Below are 22,414 nucleotides of genomic sequence, written 5' to 3' on the forward strand. Positions count from 1 at the left end.
TTTAAAATTATTAAATTTAGTTTTCATTACTTTATGTATTTCCAAACCTGCCCTTTACTGCATATATGCGCATAAATTTTTCTTCTCCTTTCGTGATTTCATTTTGTTTTTCTCTTTCTCCTAAAATCACCACCACCTCCTACCGCCGCACCATCATCAAACCACTACCACTTCCAGATCCGATACCAGCACCTCATCCTCTTCCTCCTCCTTCATATCCACCACCACCAACAACACATCTGCTGCCACCAACCGGTTACGATGTTCAGATCTGACATCAACACCATCTCCTCCATCGCCTCCTCCTCCACCTTCACCACCAGCGACATCACCTTCTCGATTAATATGCTGACAAATCTCTTAAATTCAAGAGTAAGACCTAATGATTCAAGTTATTACAATCTTAATTAACCAAATCCATTACATTTCGGTCATTGTTAACTTTTATCAGAGATGGTTTTTGAAGACGAGTGAGCGTTATTTTCGTGGAAATGTATATAATGCTCGGATCTGTAAAACCAAATGGGAAAGTTGCGGCGGATTAACAAGAGGTAATTGCGGTGGTCTGGTTTTTTCTAAAAAAAAAAATCGTTTTTGTGGTGGCGACGAAAAATTTAGCAGAAGATTTTCTAGGGTTTTTGATTGATTTTTGTTTAATCTCTTAAATCTTTATCTCAATTGAAAATCCGATGTTGTAATAGTCTTGATTTTTAGGTGTTGGTATTTTGTGCTGGTATCTATGAATTTGGGAAATCTCAATTGAAAAAATTCTGGTAAGTAATGATTCTTTATCTTTGAATAATGTATGAAATTGTTGTTTTCAAGTTGGTTTGATTTGAAATTAGGGTTCTTATTCATGAAAATGAAAAGAAAATCCAATGTTATAGAGAAACGATCCTTCTTTGTCATACTTCTACCATTGATTTGGTAACATATGTCAAATTGTGTTTCAATTGGTGAGGTAATTAATGTTTTGGTAGGTTCTTATAAAATTGATACATACTAGTGGTTCTTCTACTTTGGGTTATATCTGTGTATATTATTAATTATGCATTTATAACCGAGGAAGCTGTATGATGCTGCTTGTAACTACTTGAAGCCAATGCATACTTTGTTAACTCGAAACATGTGGAATTAAATTTGATGATCATGCGTGAAGAGTGTTTGCAAGGAAAATGGGAAGCAATCTTGGTCTAGTTTTTTGTTTTTCATTTTTTGCGGTGTTAGAACATAGCTCGGTCAACCTCGCATGCCTTGCTATCTCAAGCATGTTTGTTAATGTTAGTGATCAAGACTACAAGTCTTGATTTCTAGCCTATATAGCTAAGTCTCGGATTAGGATAGAAAAGTGTAGTTGAGCTCAAGGACTTCATGGCGATTTATCATACAACAACGAAGATCTATACAAGGAACCGTGGAACTTCATCAACAAAAAGGTATGTGGAGACTTGAACTTATCTATCACTTAAAAGTCTATCTCTTCTATCTCCTACTTCTTATGAGACAAAAGTTGTATGCTATATAGACTAGATCATACACATTTGGCATTTCGAGTTGAGCATTCATTGCTAATCTTTTATCTCGAAATTGTGTGTTGGTAAAGCGTTTCACTTTGATCAAGTTTATCTTCACCTAGTGACGAAAGTCAAGAAAATTTCAATCACTTTGAGAATTTCTCTGTCGTGAATCGGTTTGTGAATAACGGCTACATAGCGTCCTCTGAGAATGTCTCAATGATTGAAATGAGAGTTTAGATTACATAACCATGTATTCCTTGAACCAAAGTTTTAGAACTTTGTAGATCAAGAGAAATAGGGAGGATTGTGGAATTGGCTTGCCAAGTCCGCGAACTGTCGGAAGTTCTCGACCGAGAATTTCTGTTGGGATTTTCCAAAACTCGTTTGTGTGCTTAGTCCGCGAACTGGCGGAAGTTCTCTTTCCGAGAATTTCTGCTGAGTTTGGAAAACTCAACCGATTAACTTAAGTCCGCGAACTTGTTTGTGAACTTAAGAGGTTATGATCTAAATATGTGCTCTGAACATGAAATATTAAATTAATAAGGAATGCTTTATGCAAACCGTGGCTATAATGTTCATTAGCCAATTCAATCGAATCGAATCATCTTTGTTTCAATTGTGTCTTGTGTAGTTACATAAGATCTCATAGCAATTGAACAACTCTTTAACTAGTTCATTTGAGTCAATTGAACTAGTTATGGTGAAGTAGAACAAGGTTAATGTGAAATGCATATATGGTTAACCTTTTGGGTTACTATGTTGAAGCAACATACACGTACACGTTTGGGCATGGTTGTCACGAACCCAGTAAACGTCTACCCAAGTGTGTGTGACAAGCTAAGTTTTCGATCTAACGGTTGAAAAAAAATTTCCTGAATCTAAATCAGGTTTTCATCTAACGGTGAATAAGGATTGCTTTGTAACTAAGGCAAACCCCTGATTTGAAGGCTATATAAAGGAGACATCTAGCATTGTGCAAAACTAATCCCCACACGTCTGTCTGTTACTAGTGCGCCCGCTAGAGTCGATCTCCATTAACCTTTGATTTTCTTCTCTAAAATCAGGTTAACGACTTAAAGACTTCATTGGGATTGTGAAGCCAGACCGATACTACTTTATCGCAGTTGTGTGATATGATCTTGCATCTTCTATCGTACGAGTACAATCGATTGATTGGCTTGAGATCGTGAGAGTTCTCCGATAGGCAAGATAAAGAAGTCAAAAACATCTTCGTCTCACTGTTTGTGATTCCTCGATAATCCGCTTGTGTAGTCAGGAAGGATTGTAGAGAGGTGATTGATTAATTTAGGTTGTTCTTTGGGAATATAATACTGGATTATCAATTGGTTCCTATTCACCTTGATTATATATCAAAAGACGGAACAAAACCTAGGGTTTATCTGTGGGAGACAAATTTATCCTTTGATAGACTTTTATGTGTGAGACAGATCTGTTTATTATGAAGTGTGTGATTTTGGGTTGCAGCAACTCTTGGTTGTGGGTGAGATCAGCTAAGGAATCAAGTGCGCAGTATCATGTTGGGATCAGAGGCGTAGGAGTACAACTGTACCTTGGATCTGTGGGAGACTGATTGGGGTTCAACTATAGTTCAGTCCGAAGTTAGTTTGCAGTAGGCTAGTGTCTGTAGCGGCTTAATACAGTGTATACTCAATCTGGACTAGGTCCCGGGGTTTTTTTGCATTTGCGGTTTCCTCGTTAACAAAATTTCTGTTGTCTGTGTTATTTCTTTTCCGCATTATATTTTATATAATTGAAATAATACAGGTTGTGCGTTCGTGATCATCAATTGGAAATCCAACCTTTGGTTGTTGATTGATATTGATTGATCCTTGGACACTGGTCTTTGGTACCGTCCAAGTATTCCCTGTATTTGATAAAGACTCGCTATTGTTTTTAGCTTGAGTAAAAATCAAAACAAGAGAGAGATATTAACTCCTTGAGATACTTTTATCTAGATTGAGTCTGACTGTCTAGTTGATTCTCTAGCAAAGTATTTCGGAGTTAGTCCATACAGATTGCTAAGCGAAATATTGGGTGGTGTTGTTAGAACCCCGCTTTTTCAGTCGTCAAAAGAAATTTGCTGGTTTGTGGTTCTACTGGTGGTAGTGCTAGTGCGGTTTTGGTGGCGGTAGTGGTGTTGCAATTTCTGTTCCTGTTTTACGTAGCACCAACATATGAATTGCTAACATGCATAGAGCGATGAACGATGAAATTTACATTGTCATTTATGTTCCTGTTTAAGTTGGCGACTGGTGTTGTGATTCCATATTTATGTATTGAAACTACAAAACACCCTTGAGAGAGAGAATGAGAGAGTTATTAACATGCCTTTCTTGCATTTTGCACATTCATTTTTGGTTGTACCTTTGCACAGTTCTTTGGTGTTGTAATAGTATTGATTTGCAGATGCTGGTATTTTTGTGCTGGGTTCTATGAATTTTGGAAATCTTTGGATTTCAGCATGGAAAAAATTCTTTCACCAGAAGTTAGTCGTCTGCAATCAGAATTTGCAAAAAGTGAGTTATTGACTTCTTCTTTTTATGTTAAATAGGAGAATGAGTTATTATAGCTAAATCATAATCATACAATTCATATGTTTTGTAATCTCGATATGATAGTACCGTAGCAATCATGCATTTGCCAAGTATTTCTTGTTACTTAGTGAATCATATCAGTTTTTTTTGGACAATTAAATTACTTTTACGTAACAGACACTGCATTTGCTACACCAAGAAAGATTGTATTGACGAAACTAAATTTTTTTAGTGACATTTTTTGTTGAAACTAATTTTGATTTCATCTGATTTTTTTCATTTTATATGAAATCAGTTTTGGTTTCATCTTATTTTCAAGTTTTTATCAACTAAACCACTAGTAATATAGTTATTTTCTGTATTGGTTGGTGTTGATGGCAACGGCAACGGCGGTGGCGTAGTGGAGATGGTGGTGGCCGATGATGGTGGTGGCGCGGTAATGGTAGTGGTGGTTGTGGTGCTGGTGGTTGTGGCGGTGATGGGGTGCATAAAGATAGTTGCAAGTGTGTAAGACCTCATAGGGATTGGAGAGTACTTCCCTAGTTCGACCAGCTTCCATCGATTATGAAACACTCAAGAGTGCATTTATGATGAAACCAATTTCGATTTCATCTAAATTTGGTGAAATCGATTTTGGTTTCATCTAATCTTGCCTTAATTTTTTTTGAAAGTTTTCGATGAAACCAACGTTGTTGGTGATAGATAGTATTCTATTGAAACAAGTTTTGGTTTCATCTGCATTTGATCAATATTTTTGAGTTTTTATTGACGAAACTAAACATAGATGAAACCAAAAACAGTTTTTTGATGAAACTAGTTTTAGTTTCATCAATTATTTTTTTTGGTAATATGGAGATGGATTGCTTTTGATGAAACCAAACAGTTTTTTGATGACACCAATTTTGGTTTCATCAAATTCTTTTAGTGATATAGAGATGGATTGTTTTTCTGATGAAACCAAACATTTTTTTTTGATGAATCCGATTTTAGTTTCATCAATTTTTAGTTACGAAGGTGATGGTATTGGTGGTTATGGTGCTACTAGGATGGTAATAGCGGTGGTGGTTTTTTTGACATCGGTGTTGGTCGGCGTTCGTGGCGGCTAGTGGTGGTTGGATTTGTTGAAGGCGGAGGTGGTGGTGGTTTTATGAATATTTGGTGGTGGTGGGTGGTGGCGTTGGTATGTGTGCTGGTTGGTGGCGGCGGTGGTGGCAACGACGAGGATAGCGGTGGTGGTCGGCGGTGCTGGTTGGTGGTGGTGGTCGGCGGTGTTGGGTGTTGGTTGGTGATGGTGGCCGCTGATGGCGGTGGTTGCGACAACGGTGGTGGTGGCGGTGGTCGGCAGTGGTGGTCGGCAACAGTGGTGGCGACGACGGTGGTCGGCGGTGGTGAGCGGCGGCGGTGGTGGCGGGCGGTGGCGACGACGGTGGTTGGCGGAAGTGGCGGTGGTGGGCGGCGACATCAGCGTTGGGCGGCGGCGGCGGTGGGCGGCGACAGTGGTGGCGGCGCGTGCGGTGGTGGTTGGCGGCGACGAGGTGGTGGTTGGCGGCGGTGGCGGCGCAGTGGTGGTTGGCGGCGGTGGCGGCGCAGTGGTGGTGGCGGCAGATGGTGGTCGTTGGTGTTACTAGTTGATCGTGGTGGGTTGTTGTTGATTTTGTTGATAATATAATAAAAATTAAAAGTGGAGTTGATTTTTATTTTTGTTGGGGTAATTTAAATTAGAAGGATAATATAGACAGTTTATGTTAAATGAAATTTTTGTGAACAATTTGTTTTGTCGGAGTTTTTGTGCATGGATAGTGACATGTGTGGTGTTGTAACTCGCAGACTAATTATTATTATTTGTATATCTTAAAAAGGTGCACTTCTCTTCATCGAGCTATACGATTATCTGTCGGAACTCCAACTGAGGGAAAGAATAAATAGAAGAAAACGTACACGTAAAGCCGTGCATACATACATACCTACTTCAAGTAACAGTGAATATGACTTTCCTTGACACCACTAATTAAACAATGAGTTGATTGGTTGTTGGTAAACTTAACTTGTCCCCTTAATTTGAGTTTGAATATATCTCTTCTACGCACGAAAGCTTATTAGACGAAGCACACTATTATAGTTGACATTCATGGTAGAGTGAAAGGAATACTAAAATATATGTATTTTTTTAGTATATATTGAAGAGAGAAAAACCTACAGAGAACGATCCAAATGCATGACAGACTCCAATTTCACAGCACTTGATTAGCATTTACATGTCGAAAAGTATTCTCATTATAACACCATAATACCAACGACGAACAGTAATCACTTGCTTTCTTCCCTCGGCTCCAAAAATCCTTGCATTTCTTTCTTCCCAAAAATGCCAAATCGCTGCATTGTATAATTTATCTAAAACATCTTTACACCTGCGCATGCCTTTAAAGACATTCCTATCCCAAGATTCAAATTGCTTCGATACAGTTTCAGGAATAGTCCGGTTATATGAAAAATACGTGCTATGTATATCTTTTATGGTTGATACTATTACTTTTTCAATTTGACCTATTTTTAACTAAACTGAAAAAATAATAGTATCTCTTTTCAAAAAACCTATCCGAACATGCATAAAGATAAAGAATATAACTAATTACTATATAACATTCCTGCCGTCGCCAGCATGTAAGAATATGCTGATCAGGATATTCAAGGAAGAACAACACCAAGTTCATTTATTTATTTTTGTTCACAAGTAACTAATAATCATTTAACATTCTTGGCAGTTTACAAGCCTATCCGAACATTTCCACCAGCACAAAATCAGAAACCACTCAACAAGAAGTATTATTTATTAGATAATCACTGGGTTTTCTTGGGTAATTAAGAAGTAGAAATTCTTTATTCTTGTTATTTTTTCTTGTTATTTTAATATTGTAGTATACTTTAGATTTTGGTTTAAGGCAACTAGGCCCTAGCAAAATCTAGTGTAGCTTTGCCTTGGTGACCATTTCTGAAATAGTTGTCCATGTATTCCCCAAACAACAACTGTTTGTACACCGTCTTTCCGTCTTTCTCAGCTAGTCCTGGAAGTGGTCCTATGGTTGTTGGAGGAATCGGGCTCACGAATATCGGTACCGAAACCCTGGCTCTTGTGTTACTTGCCAATGCCCTGTGTTCAGCACTCTTGTACCTCCCATTGCTCAATATCTCCAGAGTGTCACCAACATTGATGACGAGTGCATCTTCCACCGGCGGAATCTCAATCCACCATTTTTCTTGAGCCCTAACAAAGAGACCACCAATATCATCTTGCAAGAGAATCGTGAGGGCAGCAAGATCAGAGTGTCGTCCTACACCAACTGTTAGATCAGGATTTGGACAAGGTGGGTAGAAATTCATGTTTACAGCTCTAGCATCTGTGTAGGAACGGATCGTAGCCTCATCGATTTCGACTCCCAATCCTTTTAGAAGGGCACTCAACATGGCAAGTATCATTTTGTTGGCTGATTTTAGATAAGCAATAGCAGCATCCCTACAAAACCATGCATATAGAGTTGGAATGTCAAATTTTAGCATTGACCGAGTTTGACCATTGCAAACGCCAAGGTCACCTAAGCATCTATGCTTATCGTATTAGTTAAAAAATAGGGATGTCGCTAAAATACAGTGGTAGAATTTTTGGGTGCTCATACCAATGAACTGAGTTCACAACTCGTCATTAGCATCACACTCCTTATATTTCAGAAAAAGTGATACTATCACTCAATTCTGAAATGGAGCTAGTATGGATAAAACAGAAAAGAAGAGGAAAAATATACAAGAATGAACACGTACCGGCATTCCTCAGGCCAAAACTTTCGAACCTCTTCATCGTCATTAACATAGACCATGCTTAAATAATCTTTCCACTCCAAGGATTTCTCGGCCTGAGGAGAAAAACTAGTACCGCAAAAAACATGTTGGCATGGTGAGTTAGCTTTAGAGAGGGCCAATTTTCTCTCCCTAGGTAAGTTAAAGAAAACATGAGCAGCACGTTTAGCATCCTCCATAACTTCACGAGACACACCATGATTCACTACTTGAAAAAACCCTAGTTTTTCAGCAGCTTCACATAGCTTCTTACTGATTTCAGTTTTCTTCTCAACATCAACATCATCACCCTCTTCTATCAAAGCTGATATGTCAATAGGCTCACTTAAAAATGGTGTAGAGTCGATCGTGTCTTTGCGATCGATACGCTCTGATGGTGGATGAATATACCTTGGTGGTACAGTTGTTAAGCCAGTATCAGCTAATCCTTTAACACCATGACCCTCTTTTACAACATATTCGAATACGTCGGATTCTTTCTCAAAATCCAAAGCACTCTCACCCATGATCAATTAATAGATATGTTATTATCAAGTTTGATGATGAGACACAGAAAGAAATGTCTGATAGATACTATTGTAGAGGTAATAAACGTGGCTTGTTTTGATCATTTATGGTAGAACTGAAGTGCATTTTATAGATGCATTTGATGGGGAAAGCTTGAGTGTGAGCTTTGTTGATTTCTATGTGTTCAGTCATAAACTTGATTATAATATCAGATCACATTTAACATTATCAGTCAAACATTTGAAAAAAAGAGCAGCATATGCATTATCTTCTTAGTTATATTATTTTTGTCACTTTGAAAATCTTCGGCCGGTATTTTGATTTCTTGTTGGCAATCTCTTATCCTAATGTTGGACCCTTCAATTAATGTGTTTGTCTAGAAGGCGTTTAGCTGGAGCTGATTTAGTCATCATCACAATTTTTAAATATATATACTCGATTATATTATCACATTGACAGCGCAAGGTTGCATGGACACGGAATGCGAATATGATGCGACACGGCTATAGACACGTCAGAATGCACGTTGAATCATGAACAACAGTAAGCGATTTTTCGTACTGTAGGTGACTTCTAGTACTAGATACTTGACTACTTCTTAGATGAAGTTAACAACTGAAATTGCTTCTAGGTCTTTCACAAATAATATTTGGATTTTACTAGAGGGAGATAGTATCATACTTGGTTTATTCATGATTTTTCAAACCAGTGCTACATTTCGTTGCTTCATTTTAACTTAATCGTTGGGAGATATCCATAAAATAGGGGCGGGGCCAGAGATCTTATTGCGGGGGAGCAATTATTTCTTTTTGAGACAATATCATGCATTGCAAACTTGGGCGCCAGGCCAGCTTCCAACTCTTGCCATGTGCTAGCTCTGCTAAATATCTAAAAAGATTGGGAAGTTTTGCACAATTGACATAGGGTAATTACCTTAGCGGGAGTAAACCCTGCTAGTAGTGTTATATCAAATTATGAATCATGTATTTTAAAAATGAATTTGAATAAATACACAAAATTGGTCGATTAATCCGATAACTACAATTTTTGGGCGAAAAGGACATGTAAAATTTGATACTGTTCAAATGGACGAGAATGTAAAAATAACCAGGATGTAAACAGTTTCATCCTATCCATTTTCAAATATTTTTTCTTATTTTTAATTTACATCAGGATGTATCCAGTTTAATCCTCGCTCTTTTTTAAGTTTAAGACAGGATGAATCCGGTTTCATTCATGCTATGTTTTTTGCATCAATTTTACCCATACTAATTTTTTTCTCGTCCATTAAAACCATGTTTTAAAAATATTTGGACAAATGACCCATTTTCCGATTTGAATATGGATTCGTAATTACTTTGATTAAAATTATTAGTAATATAAAGAAATAATTGTGGCTTTTGTTTTTGATCAGTTGTGGAAGAAACTGAAGTGCTTTTATACATGCATTTGATGGGGAAACCTTGAGTATGATCAGCTAAGTTCATATCTGTGCGTTTAATAAGTCTAAACCTGATTATAATATGAGATCACATATGATGTAACATTATAATTAGTCAAACATTTGAAAAAAGAACAGCATATCTTCTTGGTTATTATCTAATTTGCCGCTTTGAATATCTTCTGGGATTTGATTTATTGGTAGGAGGATCTGTAGTCGGAGAATTGGACCCTTCATTTTGTATGTTTGTCTATTCATTTAGCTCACATTGATTAATCTTGTGTTCATATACTCCCTTACTGTTTCATCCATCTTTATAGCTATAAACAAAATCTAAGATGAAAAAACATAGTTGTCCGGAAACATTGAAGATTTTTGCACGATTGATACAGTGTGATTACCACCAATCTAGAGATTAAGATTGTTTTATCTTATTTATATGGATTGTAGGGGTGGAGTAAATGCTTAGTAAAACCTCCCATCAAACTTTTACATCCCATCTGGTCTGGTATAGATTAGCAGCAACCCCTGCTAGTAGTGGTGTATATCAATCCGCGCATTTTGGAAAAAAAAATGAGTTTGAATATGAATCTCTAGCTTCTTCGATTGAAATAGTCTGGTAGGACACTTTTGAAGTTTTTCTAATAATGTACTGTACATGCATGCGTTGACATGAAATGTTCTAAAGAATGATGCTAGTAGGTGGGATCCATATCAGACAAAGATGGATATATGGCTAAACATGTGTGTTCTGACAGGGGTAGGTGTAACAGTGACAGACATGCCTCCGGGTCTGATAATCCGACTACCATCCAAGACTCCTACAATTCATGCACCATAGACGCCTGCTTTCGCCTTGAGTCAATCGAGACACTGGATACATAAACATTGAAAATTTTAGTTGAAAAACCGGCTTAATTATCACATGCCATGCTGATTGTCAAATTTTCAACGCGGTGCTGCAACCCGGATCTTATGTATTCACCCGTCGCGTATATCTTCTGCACCCGCTAGAACCACTAGGCTATGAGCTGCAGTATATACATGTTGGACTAACACTGGTGTGCTTTAGATTTGCATGTCTCCGCGCCGCACCTAATGGTAGGCGGAGATGTAGATACATTGTCAAGAATCAGATTTTTTCCAAGAAAAACAAAAGCATTATTTTATGTCCGGCGTGACATGCAAAGTGATGAAAAGAAATCAGAAATCAGGTTTTTTCAAACATAAAAGCGGACGTCCACATTACCGAGAGAATCAGAGATGAACGATTCAAATTTTTCAAAGCAGAGTATCATGAATTTGACATATTTATTTCTAGATTAATTAGGACGTAGCTATACCGTGAAGAAATATTACAACCATGGAACGAATATCAATTGGTTGACATTATGTTGCAACTTGCAAAATAGCTTAGTCATAACAAATTCTCATTCTTATCCGTTTGATGAATACTCTCTATTTTGGTGGGCTTTGGACAGGTACCTCTGGCAGGTACGTTATAAGTGGGCCGGTTTCTAGTCAGATGAACGGAAATATGCGCATGAGCAAATAGAAAAAGAGAAACCTGTGGATTTGAATGAGAAATTCGAATTTCAAACCTTCATCACCCATAATGATCAGAAGGAGAGTATAAGATATGTAGCTCGTTTCTTGAACCATAGCTGATATCTGTTGGCAGCTTATGTTACATGCATGGCCGAAATAGGGATTCTTTTCTGAACAACATGTTTTATGCAATTCCAGTGACAGTTGATGTGTATGATTATGTGTTTTATGCAATTCCAGTGACAGTTGATGTGTATGATTATGTTAGTCGCAAGGTGCCGAGTTTTGAAATTTCGTGATGAAAGAATGATTTTGAAATTTTGTGATGAAAGAATGATTTAGGATGTCCCTTTATACAATTTTAAATCTCCGATTTTGCCAACTGTTTTTTTAGTTATGAAGGAATAAATTCCGAATTGTGCTTGCTCTGTTTTCATTGTATGGGTTGATTAGTTATGTTATGCATCTTATCTGTGTTGGAGTGTTTTGCTTGTATTTGTAACGAGCTCTAGTTAAAGTAAGAAACTGTATCTTGCTGCAACATTTTTCAGCAGTAAGATGAATCAAATGAAAATGACAAAAATTGCTTACCTACCTAATTTTTGGGGTTAAAAATGAATCTCGAGCTGTACTGCTGAGGGGCATGCTGACTAATCTCATATCCATAACACCATATATCTTCTTTTAGACGTACACGTTCTTTCTTTAAATTGATCAACTCCAGTTATAGAAACTAGGTTCCAGGAGGTGGTGCAGGCTCTTTTTCCTTGTCACCCGTTTCCTTGTCAGAAGTTGGCGCTGCCTCTTCTTCATCACCGGTGGCATTGGCAGAAGGTGTTGTTGCTTCTTCTTCTTTAGCAGTTGTTTCATCAGCCAAAGGCTTATCGACCACTTCCTCCTCCGCATTTGTTGCATTTGCAGAAGGATTTTCTTCCTCGGTAGTTTTTCTGTCTGCTGCAGGTGTCCCTGGCTCTTCTTCCTCATTTGTTGCATTTGCAGAGGGCTCTTCTTCTTTGGTAGTTTTCCTGTCTGCAGAAGGTGTCCCTGGCTCTTCTTCCTGGGCCGTTTTTGCATTGGCAGAAGGCGTGCCTGGCTCTTCTTCCTCAGCAGCTTTTGTGTTTACTGAATGCCTCGGCAAATCTTCTTGCTCAGCAGTTTTCCCATTGCTGGAGGATCCAATTTGAGTAATGTCACCCCCAAGATTCCTGTACTTCATAAACACTCTATGACTGTTCTCCTTCCACCACTCTGCTGCTTGTTGCCCATCAAATTTTCTTTTACTGCAGAAATGTTGAACATTTGTTAGAAATACCTAGAGCAATAAAAGTACTCGTATAAAACTGGACATGTTATTTTATAGCTAAATTGATGCAGTTATTTATAAATTACTATGAATGTGCTATGTGGTGGAATCGGGATCATTATGTGAGAAATAGAACAAGCAAACCCATCAAGGTCTTCATAAAAACCACAAACCCAATTAAGTTATCTAGGGTGGAACACACTCTGAGCAGATAAATACCTAAATCTGACACGTCTGAAAATTTTGGTGCCGTTTAGTAGTTGAACTAGAGTTATGTAGACACCAGATTCAAATTGTTCTGTCACTTCCACTCCTGTATTAGCAGATGAAATCCTAGGTGTTGTAACACCATTCTCATTGCTTTGATGAGGTATGATGGCAGATGTAGATGGTCTAGAAGATCCGTTGGCCAAAGGAGGCTTGTCCATATGTTGATGGTCAGCCCCTGAGCTTCTAAACCGGAAGGAAGATGTGTCTGATGTGTCCATTCCGTTGGTTTGTAGCAGAGCTTCCACTTGACTATGCATGGCTCTTAATGTTTCACTGTCATACACATCCGCAGGTAATGTTTCTGTCATCGCCTTCAACTGAACAACATTTAGAACAAATAACAGTCTGATTAGAACGAGTTGATAAATTGCTGAAATATAAGGATGTGGGTGAAGGGAGAACAATCCGTTAGTTTAAATCATCATCATATCATTGTTCACTTTATATGCATTTTGTGATCTAAAAATAACTACGATATTATAATGATTGACAAGAGAAGGGTGGTGATGCTAATATCATATCACACATAGCCGGTTGTGCATTCTATAGAGTTTAAGTAGCAAAAACTGATTAGAACTAACTTTTAAATAAGACTTGATTGTTTCAAGATGAAAGACCTTCTAACTTATTCACCAAAGACTGTACCTTTCCTTGTTAATTTCCAGGAAGTTAAGTTAGTGAAGTTACAGAAATCAAGCATCCGAGAGGTGTCACGGCGGGTACATATTTATGCGATAATGTATCGTTCCTCCTAGTATCAAGTGGCTCAACTTGCTAACCCAAAAATCACAAGTCTATAAAAATAAGGGCTTAGGGTTTTGACTTGTCGATATCATGAAACATTGTGCTGAATTCTACGTTATGGAATCGCAGATGATTCGCTTCCAAGTTAGAAGAGCCATAGACATGTAATTTTTCAAATGTTGCAATTCGCAACACCATTACTTTTAGTTTTATGAACTTTCAGGCTCACTCTTTAGAGCCATTCAATTTACAGATCATATGTGAACTAATTCGGATATTCATTCTGAACGCTTATTTTTTTCTTCTTCTTATTTTGCACCAATATAAGTTGGGATGGACGAGATTACCTGGGCAGCGGTAGCCTTGATTACTTCCATCACTTGTATACATTTGGACGATTCTTCCTCTGCTCTTATTTGTGATTTCTGTAGCTCTACCTCTTGAGTGTCACACTTCTGTTTCAAACTCTTAACCTATATTAACAATCACATATAAACCAATTTATGGTCAGTAGGTTGACATGTTAAAATATCAAGAGAGAAAAAAAAAGTCCGACACTTACCTGGTTTTGCAACCTCGTGACTTCTTGGTTCAAAAGCTCATTTGTTTTCTTGAGGCTATCAATAATACTCTTAGAAAATACAGGAGTCGCAGAGCGTGGAGGACTTGGCTTTCGCGCATATGGTGAAGCCGGTCTAGAAGGTACTGCAGCCTGAGGCTGAGGAGGTGCAGAGGTAGCAACTGGCTTTAAAGCCTGTTGAATTGCGCTCAATGTACTTGGAAAAGCAATATCTTTAAGTTGGGAGAGAGACGAAACTTGGGAACCTCCTGTTGTAGAAAGAGAATCAAATCTCGCTCCACCTTGCTTAAATGACCTGACATCAGGGTGCTTCAGTGCTTCTGTACCAGAAGACAACAGAGGCTTTGAAGGCCTTAGATCCAGCTTGTCCAACCTCTCCCTGATGTCCATTGATCTTCGAGGACCTAAATTCTTCCTAATAGAGGAAGAGACACTGCCATTTTCCGATGCTTTAAGTTTCGTATAACAAGAATCACATACACGATGTGGCTTTCCTGGAATTGGAGCTAATGCAGCTCTTGAGGCTTTTTTGGAACTGCAAGCATGACAATGCACCAGACCACAATGGTAACAGTTATGTCTCTTTCTGGTAAAACCAAATGCTTGCCTACACCCAGAACATAGCGATTGGTCTGCACCTGACACCCACTTATGAATGCATATGCTTGCAGTGAAATTCGAGCCACATGAAATGCTTTTAACATGCCTCTCTCTGAGGGCTTCAACTAGGGTTGGAGCTTTGCGATCATCAGTATCCCCGTGCCCCAGTCTACCATTTGCACCAGAACCCCAGGTGAAAACTTCACTTCTTGATGTTAGGACCGCAACATGGCATGCACCGCATGAAACCTCTTCAACAAATTCACCAACTAATTTATCCTGTACCAAGCATGGTAATTTACCATTAGACAATGGATTGCCTAACTGACCATAAGCTGTGCTTCCCATGGTAAACACATGCCCTGATGTTGTTAAGGCAACAGTTATATTCTCTCCACATGCCATCGTTAGGAAATTGTAATCAATAAGTGGAGCGACACATGTAGGAACCAGACGAGCATCCTTGTCCCCATGACCTAATCGGTATTTGTCACCATCACCCCACGTGAATAACTTTCTAGATATAGCTGTTCCTTGCTGACCCATAACCTCTACAACAGCTGCAGTGTGCCAGATACCACATGCAACCTTAACAGCCTTAAAGCCGCTCAAAGATTCAACCTCTCTTGGGAATGAAACACTCTCGAGATTACCATGGCCTAAAGCACCAAACGCCCCGTTACCAAATGTAAACAATTGTCCACTTGTAGTGGCCAGTGCTGAATGCCATGACCCACATGCAACAGACAAAACTTGAAGTCCTTCTATGGGACCAGAAACTCTTTTAGGTGCCCAGTGGCCAACTTCAGTGGAATGACCAAGAAGGCCAGCGAAATAGGTACCATCCCCCCACGTAAATAGATCACCAGCCGTAGATATAGCGCATGTATGATACTCACCGCATGCAATATATTCCACATTGTTCACTGCCAAAAATTCAACCAGACGAGGACAACTGCAATCTTTATCAATTCCATGACCAAGCCGTCCACCAAATTGTTCACCCCATGAGAAAACCTCACCTTGCCTGGTTACAAGAGCAGCATGCCTAGAACCAGAAGAAATCTGATGTACATCTAGAACTACAGTTGACTCTAAGGGCTTAGGAAGAAGCACATCACTTTTTGAAGGGAAAGAGGTCACAGACCCCTCGTTCAAATTCCCATCACTATAAACTTCTCCCCAAACGTATACATCACCTAAAGATTCTATATCATCTGGTCCACTACCTTGACTTGAATAGCTAGGAGCTGCACTTGAAACACTAATCCGGAAACCACCCTCTGCATTACTTGGTCTTTGCATACTTGCACGATCTGACCCAACATCGGGGCTTATCAAATTCAGAGGATTTTCACGGGAAAGAGTTGAAGAAACTTCTAATGCTGCACCAAATAAAAGGCCACCTTCTTGAAACTGAAAGTTTGTACACAAAGAAAGGGATTAAATTATTGAAGCTGATGCATCTCAATCAATCAGTAACCAAAAATAAATATTTGGAACAAGAACTAACATCAGGAAGTTCACTTCTGCTACGCCTACTTTGCTGGCCTGTGGATATCAATTCCTTAAGACCCGCAAACCACACCTCTGCTTCAGTTTTGTCCTTGCATATCTACGGAGTAAGAATAATTGGATATAAGAGTAAGAATTGGACGTGAGAGTAAGATATTGAATATTGAGCGCAGTTTTATTTGAATGATGCTGTATTGGCAAAAAGAAGAAAACCAAGTTCAGTTTACTAACCAGATCAAGAGATCTTTCCCCGTTTTTATAGATAAGAGAAAACGATAAATATTCTTTTTCAGGGCGCAGGTACCTCCTAAAGACAGCCTGCAGGTATCATCAAAGAATATAAGTATATGAATGCCTTCTTTAGTTGGAATAGGTATATAAATATATAATGTGTCTAGTCCTGTCAAAAGTATGGATTAGTAACATCAGATAAAGATTGTTGACATAAGCAAGTCAAATGTGCTAATGTAAAAAAATCAAAAGAATGCCTCACAGTTCTCTGCCCAGCAATAATCCGTGAGACGGAAGATAACTTCAAATTTCTTTCTTCTCCACGTGAGTACCAAATAAGTGTTGCTTCATCCTGATAATAACTTAGTATTATAAGAACTGGCTCATACAGTTATAAGAAAAATAAAAATAATAAGAAGTACATATCTGTCCATTACATAATAACTTGAAGTATCAACATACTACACAACAAAACGAGGCAATTTGACTCTCCATTACATAATAACTTGCTAGAGTCAACTGCGTAAATACCTCAGAAATAGGTAATTATATAAACAGTATTACTTACAGGGGATATTCTGAATGGACAAAGTTTAGGCTTCCCTTTGCGACTATACTTGATTAGTTGAGTGCCTTTCTTCAGAACAACAAGTGCCTTCAAAGGAGAAAGAAGAATTCAGATTAAAGATAATATCATATACGTCGACTTCTATTACAGTAATAACCACTTCAGATTACTGACGCATGGAACACACCCATTCTTATTTTTCTTCCTTTTCTTAGAAATCTGCTACCAGCCTACCACTCGATATATTTTCGCTATTGTTTAATTTTCATGCATTAGAGTGATGAGTGCGTAAACACGACATAGTTACATCTTAATCTATACTTATTAGTTTTTTATTTTGAACGAATTTGTTTTACGTAGTTTTGCAGATTAATAAAGTCTTATACTCAAGGCAATAAAAGAAGTACAAAAAACACAGAACTAGAGCTCTTCAGGTTACAATGGCAAAAGCAAACATACAAAATGTTTAGAGTTGTGGTTGAATGCACTTGTAGAAGGATTATTTTGGTCAAGAAGAATGGTTGAAGGAGTACTCCCGTGAGGTCCGCTTATGTGTGGTAGTCTCTAAACTATACGGCTAGCATTCTCTCTACCCTTCTAATAGATCAAACCACTTGACATCATGTGCACATACATAAGATTCTCAATTATCAGTTACCATGATTTCACCCATATGACTAATTAAAGATGGCATGTATTAAGCTCGAATGGAGAGATATATACAAAAGATTAACTAAAACACATTATCTGGGGAGTTAAAAGCATTGAGGTACAGAATGATGCGATCAAAACAACACAGAATTGGGAAGCATGTAGAAAAATGTTTCTTGTATTGAAATTACACCCAAAGACATACATCTAGCAAAACATGAAAGAAAAATGAAAATTGATTGAGAAAACTACTACTAACTTGTTCAATGTCACGTCCAGAATTCCCATAACTGACTGGATCTGCCATTCCATCATCTGAAATAATTGTGAAGAATCAGATGGAGACGACGGAGATGCGTAAAATGTTCCAAACAACTGCATCAGGTTCTTCAACCTTTGTACCTCAGTCGTCATAGATGACAATGTTTTCTTCTTTCGTGGCCTAACATCAATTTCTCGATCTATCTTCCTTTAGAAATCAACAATAACATTATAAATGAATTAGAACATTATGCAAACTGATTAATTCCTTATAACATAAGGATGAGTTGGACATACCTGCAATTGTCTATGATTCTAAGATGCTTGAAGAAAAATTCATGAAAAAAGTTTGATCTGAAATTTTTGATCAGATTGTATAACCTGAAAATGATTCATCCGGAAACCAAGGAAAGATCAGAACCTGGGAAATGTGGATTGATGAACCGAAAATTATGGTAATATCTCCCATGGTTGGTGGTTGAGGGAATTTCCAAAAGTAGCGGAAACAACACCAGAAATTAAACCAATTACCAAATTTAGTCTTAATATAATTTCTGTTAACAAAGTGGGCAAATGTTGCAAAGCAATTACTGTGATGCCACTAAGACTTGACTTCCAACATTGGAAGGAAAAGGGGCTTTCTACTGATATGTCCCTTTTTTGAAAGTGGTTTACAACAAGGTCCCGTTATTTTGGGAACTTTTCAATATACCCCCTACACAATTTTCCATCATGTTACAAGTTAACATCCTTTAAAACCCAGATGTCACTTTAAGGGCTTTCCCAGAAACCCATTTACCCTTGACTGGATTAAAACAGAAACTACTTAGTTTTGACTTTTCAACAGAATATAAACAGAAACTAATTACCTTCTCCAACTGTCCAATATCATCACCATATGCTCCAAATCCTTTGAAACAGGACAGCACACCCCATGTAAACCCTCAACTAAGATCCAGCATTCCACAAAATCCCCCAAATTATGACTTACTTGCCTTTATAGCCATCAAGTTCCTAGTCATCCTGAAGGCAACAACAGCGTCAAAACAAGCATGAAGAACCTGATCGTAAGTAAGATAATTACAGTTTAGGAACTGATATTTTAAAATTGGGGGCTTAAACTAACAAGTTCTCTCATGAACTCTTTTATTTTAAAAGTGGCATCAAACCACTTTAGCCATTTGACTTAGGCGAAAATTTCCTTTTTAAAGAATATCTTCTTTTTTACCAACACAAACAAACTGAAAACTGAAGAATATCTTAAGGCCCAATACAAACAAACTCTTTTATTCGTTTTGTCTAACAAGTATTTTATACATACAGCCAACACCAAACCAAATTCTACCGTCCATGTCACACTACCAACAGGGTATGCATGAAATGCTTGCAATTTGCAGAGGTTAACTACCTCACCTAAATTTGGTCTTCTATCTTGAAGACTGCCTTGATCCCCTTGAGTCGGCGTGGCAGCTCTACTTTAGTTAGTAGAAGACTTGGGATCTTTCACGGGACTACAGTTTTTCTAATGAAATTGTGCAATCCTTCGGTTACAAAGCCTACAATGTTATATCTCTTGAAAGGAAAGAAGCTTCATCACCACCATTATTGGGTGGAACAGGCATCTCCTATGATTGGAAAAACTACAACTGAGACCAAGGAAAAAACTTATGAATTCAATGAAGATTGGTGTATGGATGGTCATCTCTTTACATTTCTAGATTATAATAATGTTTTCTGTTGGGTAAAAGTTGGCAAGGTTAAGTCTTCCAACTTGGCTTGTAATTAACTAATTATTATTCCTGTACTGCTGTGGAGCTTGATACCACTTTTTGGACCATCCACTCGTATGGCTGTCTAGTCGACTGGTGGAGGCGTTCTTCGGTATAATATTTTCGTTTGCTTAAAAAAAGAAACAATGTATGCATGAAACAAAGAACCAATTCAGGAAGGAAACTTTCATAAGCACCTTTATATTTAGCTTAGTCCTAAGAAATGTTGACAAATTCTGCTCTGAATATGTCCACCAACCACATTATCTGAAGATTAAAATAAAAGATATTAAGTTAACACCCCAAACAAAAACAAAGGTAGGAGAACTGCATTTTCTAAACGCCACACCAGTCCTTTTTTTACCCCAAAGTGGTATCACAGATGGTTTTCAGATATGTCTGCTGGGACGCGTCGGAGAAGACCCCGAACCCAAACGTTACATGACCTGGTCCCAAAACTAAGCATAATGAAGATTGCAGAAGGGTGACTTAACAACTAGACTAGCTGATGGTTGGTCCTCAAATCAGAATTCCCTACTAAAGAGATGACATTTAGGGAAATAGTTACCTCTGCACGATTATTTTCATAAGCATTGAGTTTGACAAGCATCAGTTCATGTTCTACCTGCGGTTCCGATGAGAGATTTTCCACCTTATAAATTCAATCAAACAAAATGTTAGGTCGATAAGCGAAAATGGGAGAGAGGTTTGTGTGTGTATGTGTGTGTGAAAGAGAGATCTACAGAAGGAAACCACTTCAGCATAATTTACGCACCAAGTAATACAAGTAAGTTGGAACATTAATGTCACTGGAGGGCAACTATCTAATAGAAATTTGCAACTGAAAGTTCTGGGATGAGATCAGTACCTTCAAGACATTCACAATCTTGTGAAGCTGCTCTACCACTTGCTGTAACACTGTCAGCTCCAGAAACAACTATTCTGAAGAGTGCTTTGTCCTTATTCAAACCGAGAGCAAGCGACTCAACATCATAACCCCTTCTAGCAAATACTTCTGCAATTCGGTTTATCATTCCATTTTAATCACCAACAAATACAGAAACTGTATGACGTCCTGCATTTGTAACGAAATTCAGTCTTAGCTAAAAACAGTAGAAATTAGTGCTGGTATGAATATACTTTAGTACCACACAAAGTGTCAAACAGTAATTAGACTATTTGCAGTCCTAAAGCTTCAGTAATTACTAAATTAGACTTTATGCTCTCCTTCTCAGAACTGGTATACCAATGTAATTCATAACATAATCATTGCATTCCTTCATTCTCCAATGGAAACTCTAAGCACATCACTCTCAAATCAACCCAAGATTGTTCCTCCTTTTTTTCCCAATTTTTTGATAACTTAATATCCTACAAAACCCAAATTCAAACATCAACCTAAAACTAGGTCAAAAAGAAAAATGATAACCCAGAAGAATTCAAGCATAAAGGAACTTATCAATAATAACTACAAAAATGAAATTGACATTACCAAGACCTGCCCCAAGAAGATGAAGGTTCTGTGGTCGAAACCGCATCTTTAATAGCAGAAACAATAAATTTCTGCTGAAGTCCAAAACCCCTAGATTTTGGTAACTCGTACTTTATGAAATCAAGTTTTTCTAAGAACCCTTTGATGGAAATTGAAGATTGCGTGGGTTTAATAGGAAGAACAGTGTGAGTTGATGTTGCCGCCATTGTTGAGATGAGATTTTGGGGAGAAAGGGGTTTTTGGTTTCTGAAGTGTAGGTCTGCGAGATTGTGGGAGTTTACCTTTCAAATGTGGATCCTGCGAGTGCGAATGGGATTATTACCTCTCAATATTCAAACTCTAAGCTTTCAGGAAACATCTGAAGAGTAGTACTGTCTCTTCAGTCATTTAAGCTCTGGGTGTTTTCCGGGGTACTTTTCTTTCCGGCAGCGCTGGGATGGTTGGACCAATAGAGGTGGAAGTCCACGCCCTTCCTTCTTACTTCTTAGGGTTTGGTGAGGGTGGGGTTTCTAAACCCTCGCCGGGATCCAAAACAACAGTTAAGGCTTAGTCCTCCGGTTTGCTAATCTAATAGCTAGATTAACCGTCCATGTTAGATAGGCAACCTCCTAAGATTTACATCATGTTTGTTTTTTACTCTATGTAGAGGCTAACCTGTATATAGTGGTGGGTCCTATTTATTTGGTGTTTGTTTTTTCCACTACCTCTACAAAGATAGAGGCAAGTCTCTATCTATATAGAGGAAATCAAATAGCACCAATGAGGTGCTATCTTTGAGCCTCTACCTCTATTAAATCTTCAAATGACTGATATATCCTCGAACAAACTTATAATGTCCAAAAATAATTCCTTAATTTAAAATCTAAAATTTTACATGTTTCAAGAAAAGTGATACTTTCGCCCGTTTCAGAAAAAGAGATATTTTCGCGCTGTTTCAGAAAAAAGTGATATTTTGCTCCGTTGCAGAAAAAGTGACACTTTAGCCCCGTTTCAGAAAAAGTGATACTTCCCCC

The 22,414-nt window shown here is 38.0% G+C and overlaps 2 protein-coding genes across 4 annotated transcripts; both read right to left on the reverse strand.

Moving 5' to 3' along the window:
• Nucleotides 1-6,756: 6,756 nt before the first annotated feature.
• LOC113332375 (feruloyl CoA ortho-hydroxylase 2-like) lies at nt 6,757-8,537 on the reverse strand. The gene is made up of 2 exons (XM_026578922.1): nt 7,886-8,537; nt 6,757-7,583 (listed from the first exon to the last, which is right to left on the reverse strand). The coding sequence occupies exons 1-2, from the start codon at nt 8,425-8,427 to the stop codon at nt 7,016-7,018; spliced, it is 1,110 nt and encodes a 369-aa protein (XP_026434707.1). The 5' UTR covers nt 8,428-8,537; the 3' UTR covers nt 6,757-7,015.
• A 2,912-nt stretch (nt 8,538-11,449) lies between these two features.
• On the reverse strand, nt 11,450-21,809 carry LOC113332482 (PH, RCC1 and FYVE domains-containing protein 1-like). Of its 3 annotated transcripts, XM_026579018.1 has the most exons (17): nt 21,402-21,809; nt 21,116-21,280; nt 20,778-20,984; nt 20,478-20,561; nt 20,107-20,176; nt 19,010-19,163; nt 18,438-18,521; nt 18,282-18,348; nt 18,139-18,194; nt 17,229-17,315; nt 16,923-17,012; nt 16,661-16,747; nt 16,428-16,529; nt 14,297-16,330; nt 14,082-14,207; nt 12,940-13,307; nt 11,450-12,697 (listed from the first exon to the last, which is right to left on the reverse strand). In XM_026579018.1, the coding sequence occupies exons 9-17, from the start codon at nt 18,184-18,186 to the stop codon at nt 12,151-12,153; spliced, it is 3,489 nt and encodes a 1,162-aa protein (XP_026434803.1). In that variant the 5' UTR covers nt 18,187-18,194; nt 18,282-18,348; nt 18,438-18,521; nt 19,010-19,163; nt 20,107-20,176; nt 20,478-20,561; nt 20,778-20,984; nt 21,116-21,280; nt 21,402-21,809; the 3' UTR covers nt 11,450-12,150. The 3 variants fall into 3 exon arrangements, with proteins under 3 accessions (XP_026434803.1, XP_026434801.1, XP_026434802.1); XM_026579016.1 differs by lacking the exon at nt 21,116-21,280 and having other exon boundaries at nt 18,139-18,348; XM_026579017.1 differs by lacking the exon at nt 21,402-21,809 and having other exon boundaries at nt 18,139-18,348; nt 21,156-21,256.
• Between the last annotated feature and the right edge of the window lie 605 nt (nt 21,810-22,414).

The sequence above is a fragment of the Papaver somniferum genome, unplaced genomic scaffold (genome assembly GCF_003573695.1).
Source record: "Papaver somniferum cultivar HN1 unplaced genomic scaffold, ASM357369v1 unplaced-scaffold_131, whole genome shotgun sequence".
In the NCBI taxonomy this organism is placed as follows: domain Eukaryota; kingdom Viridiplantae; phylum Streptophyta; class Magnoliopsida; order Ranunculales; family Papaveraceae; genus Papaver; species Papaver somniferum.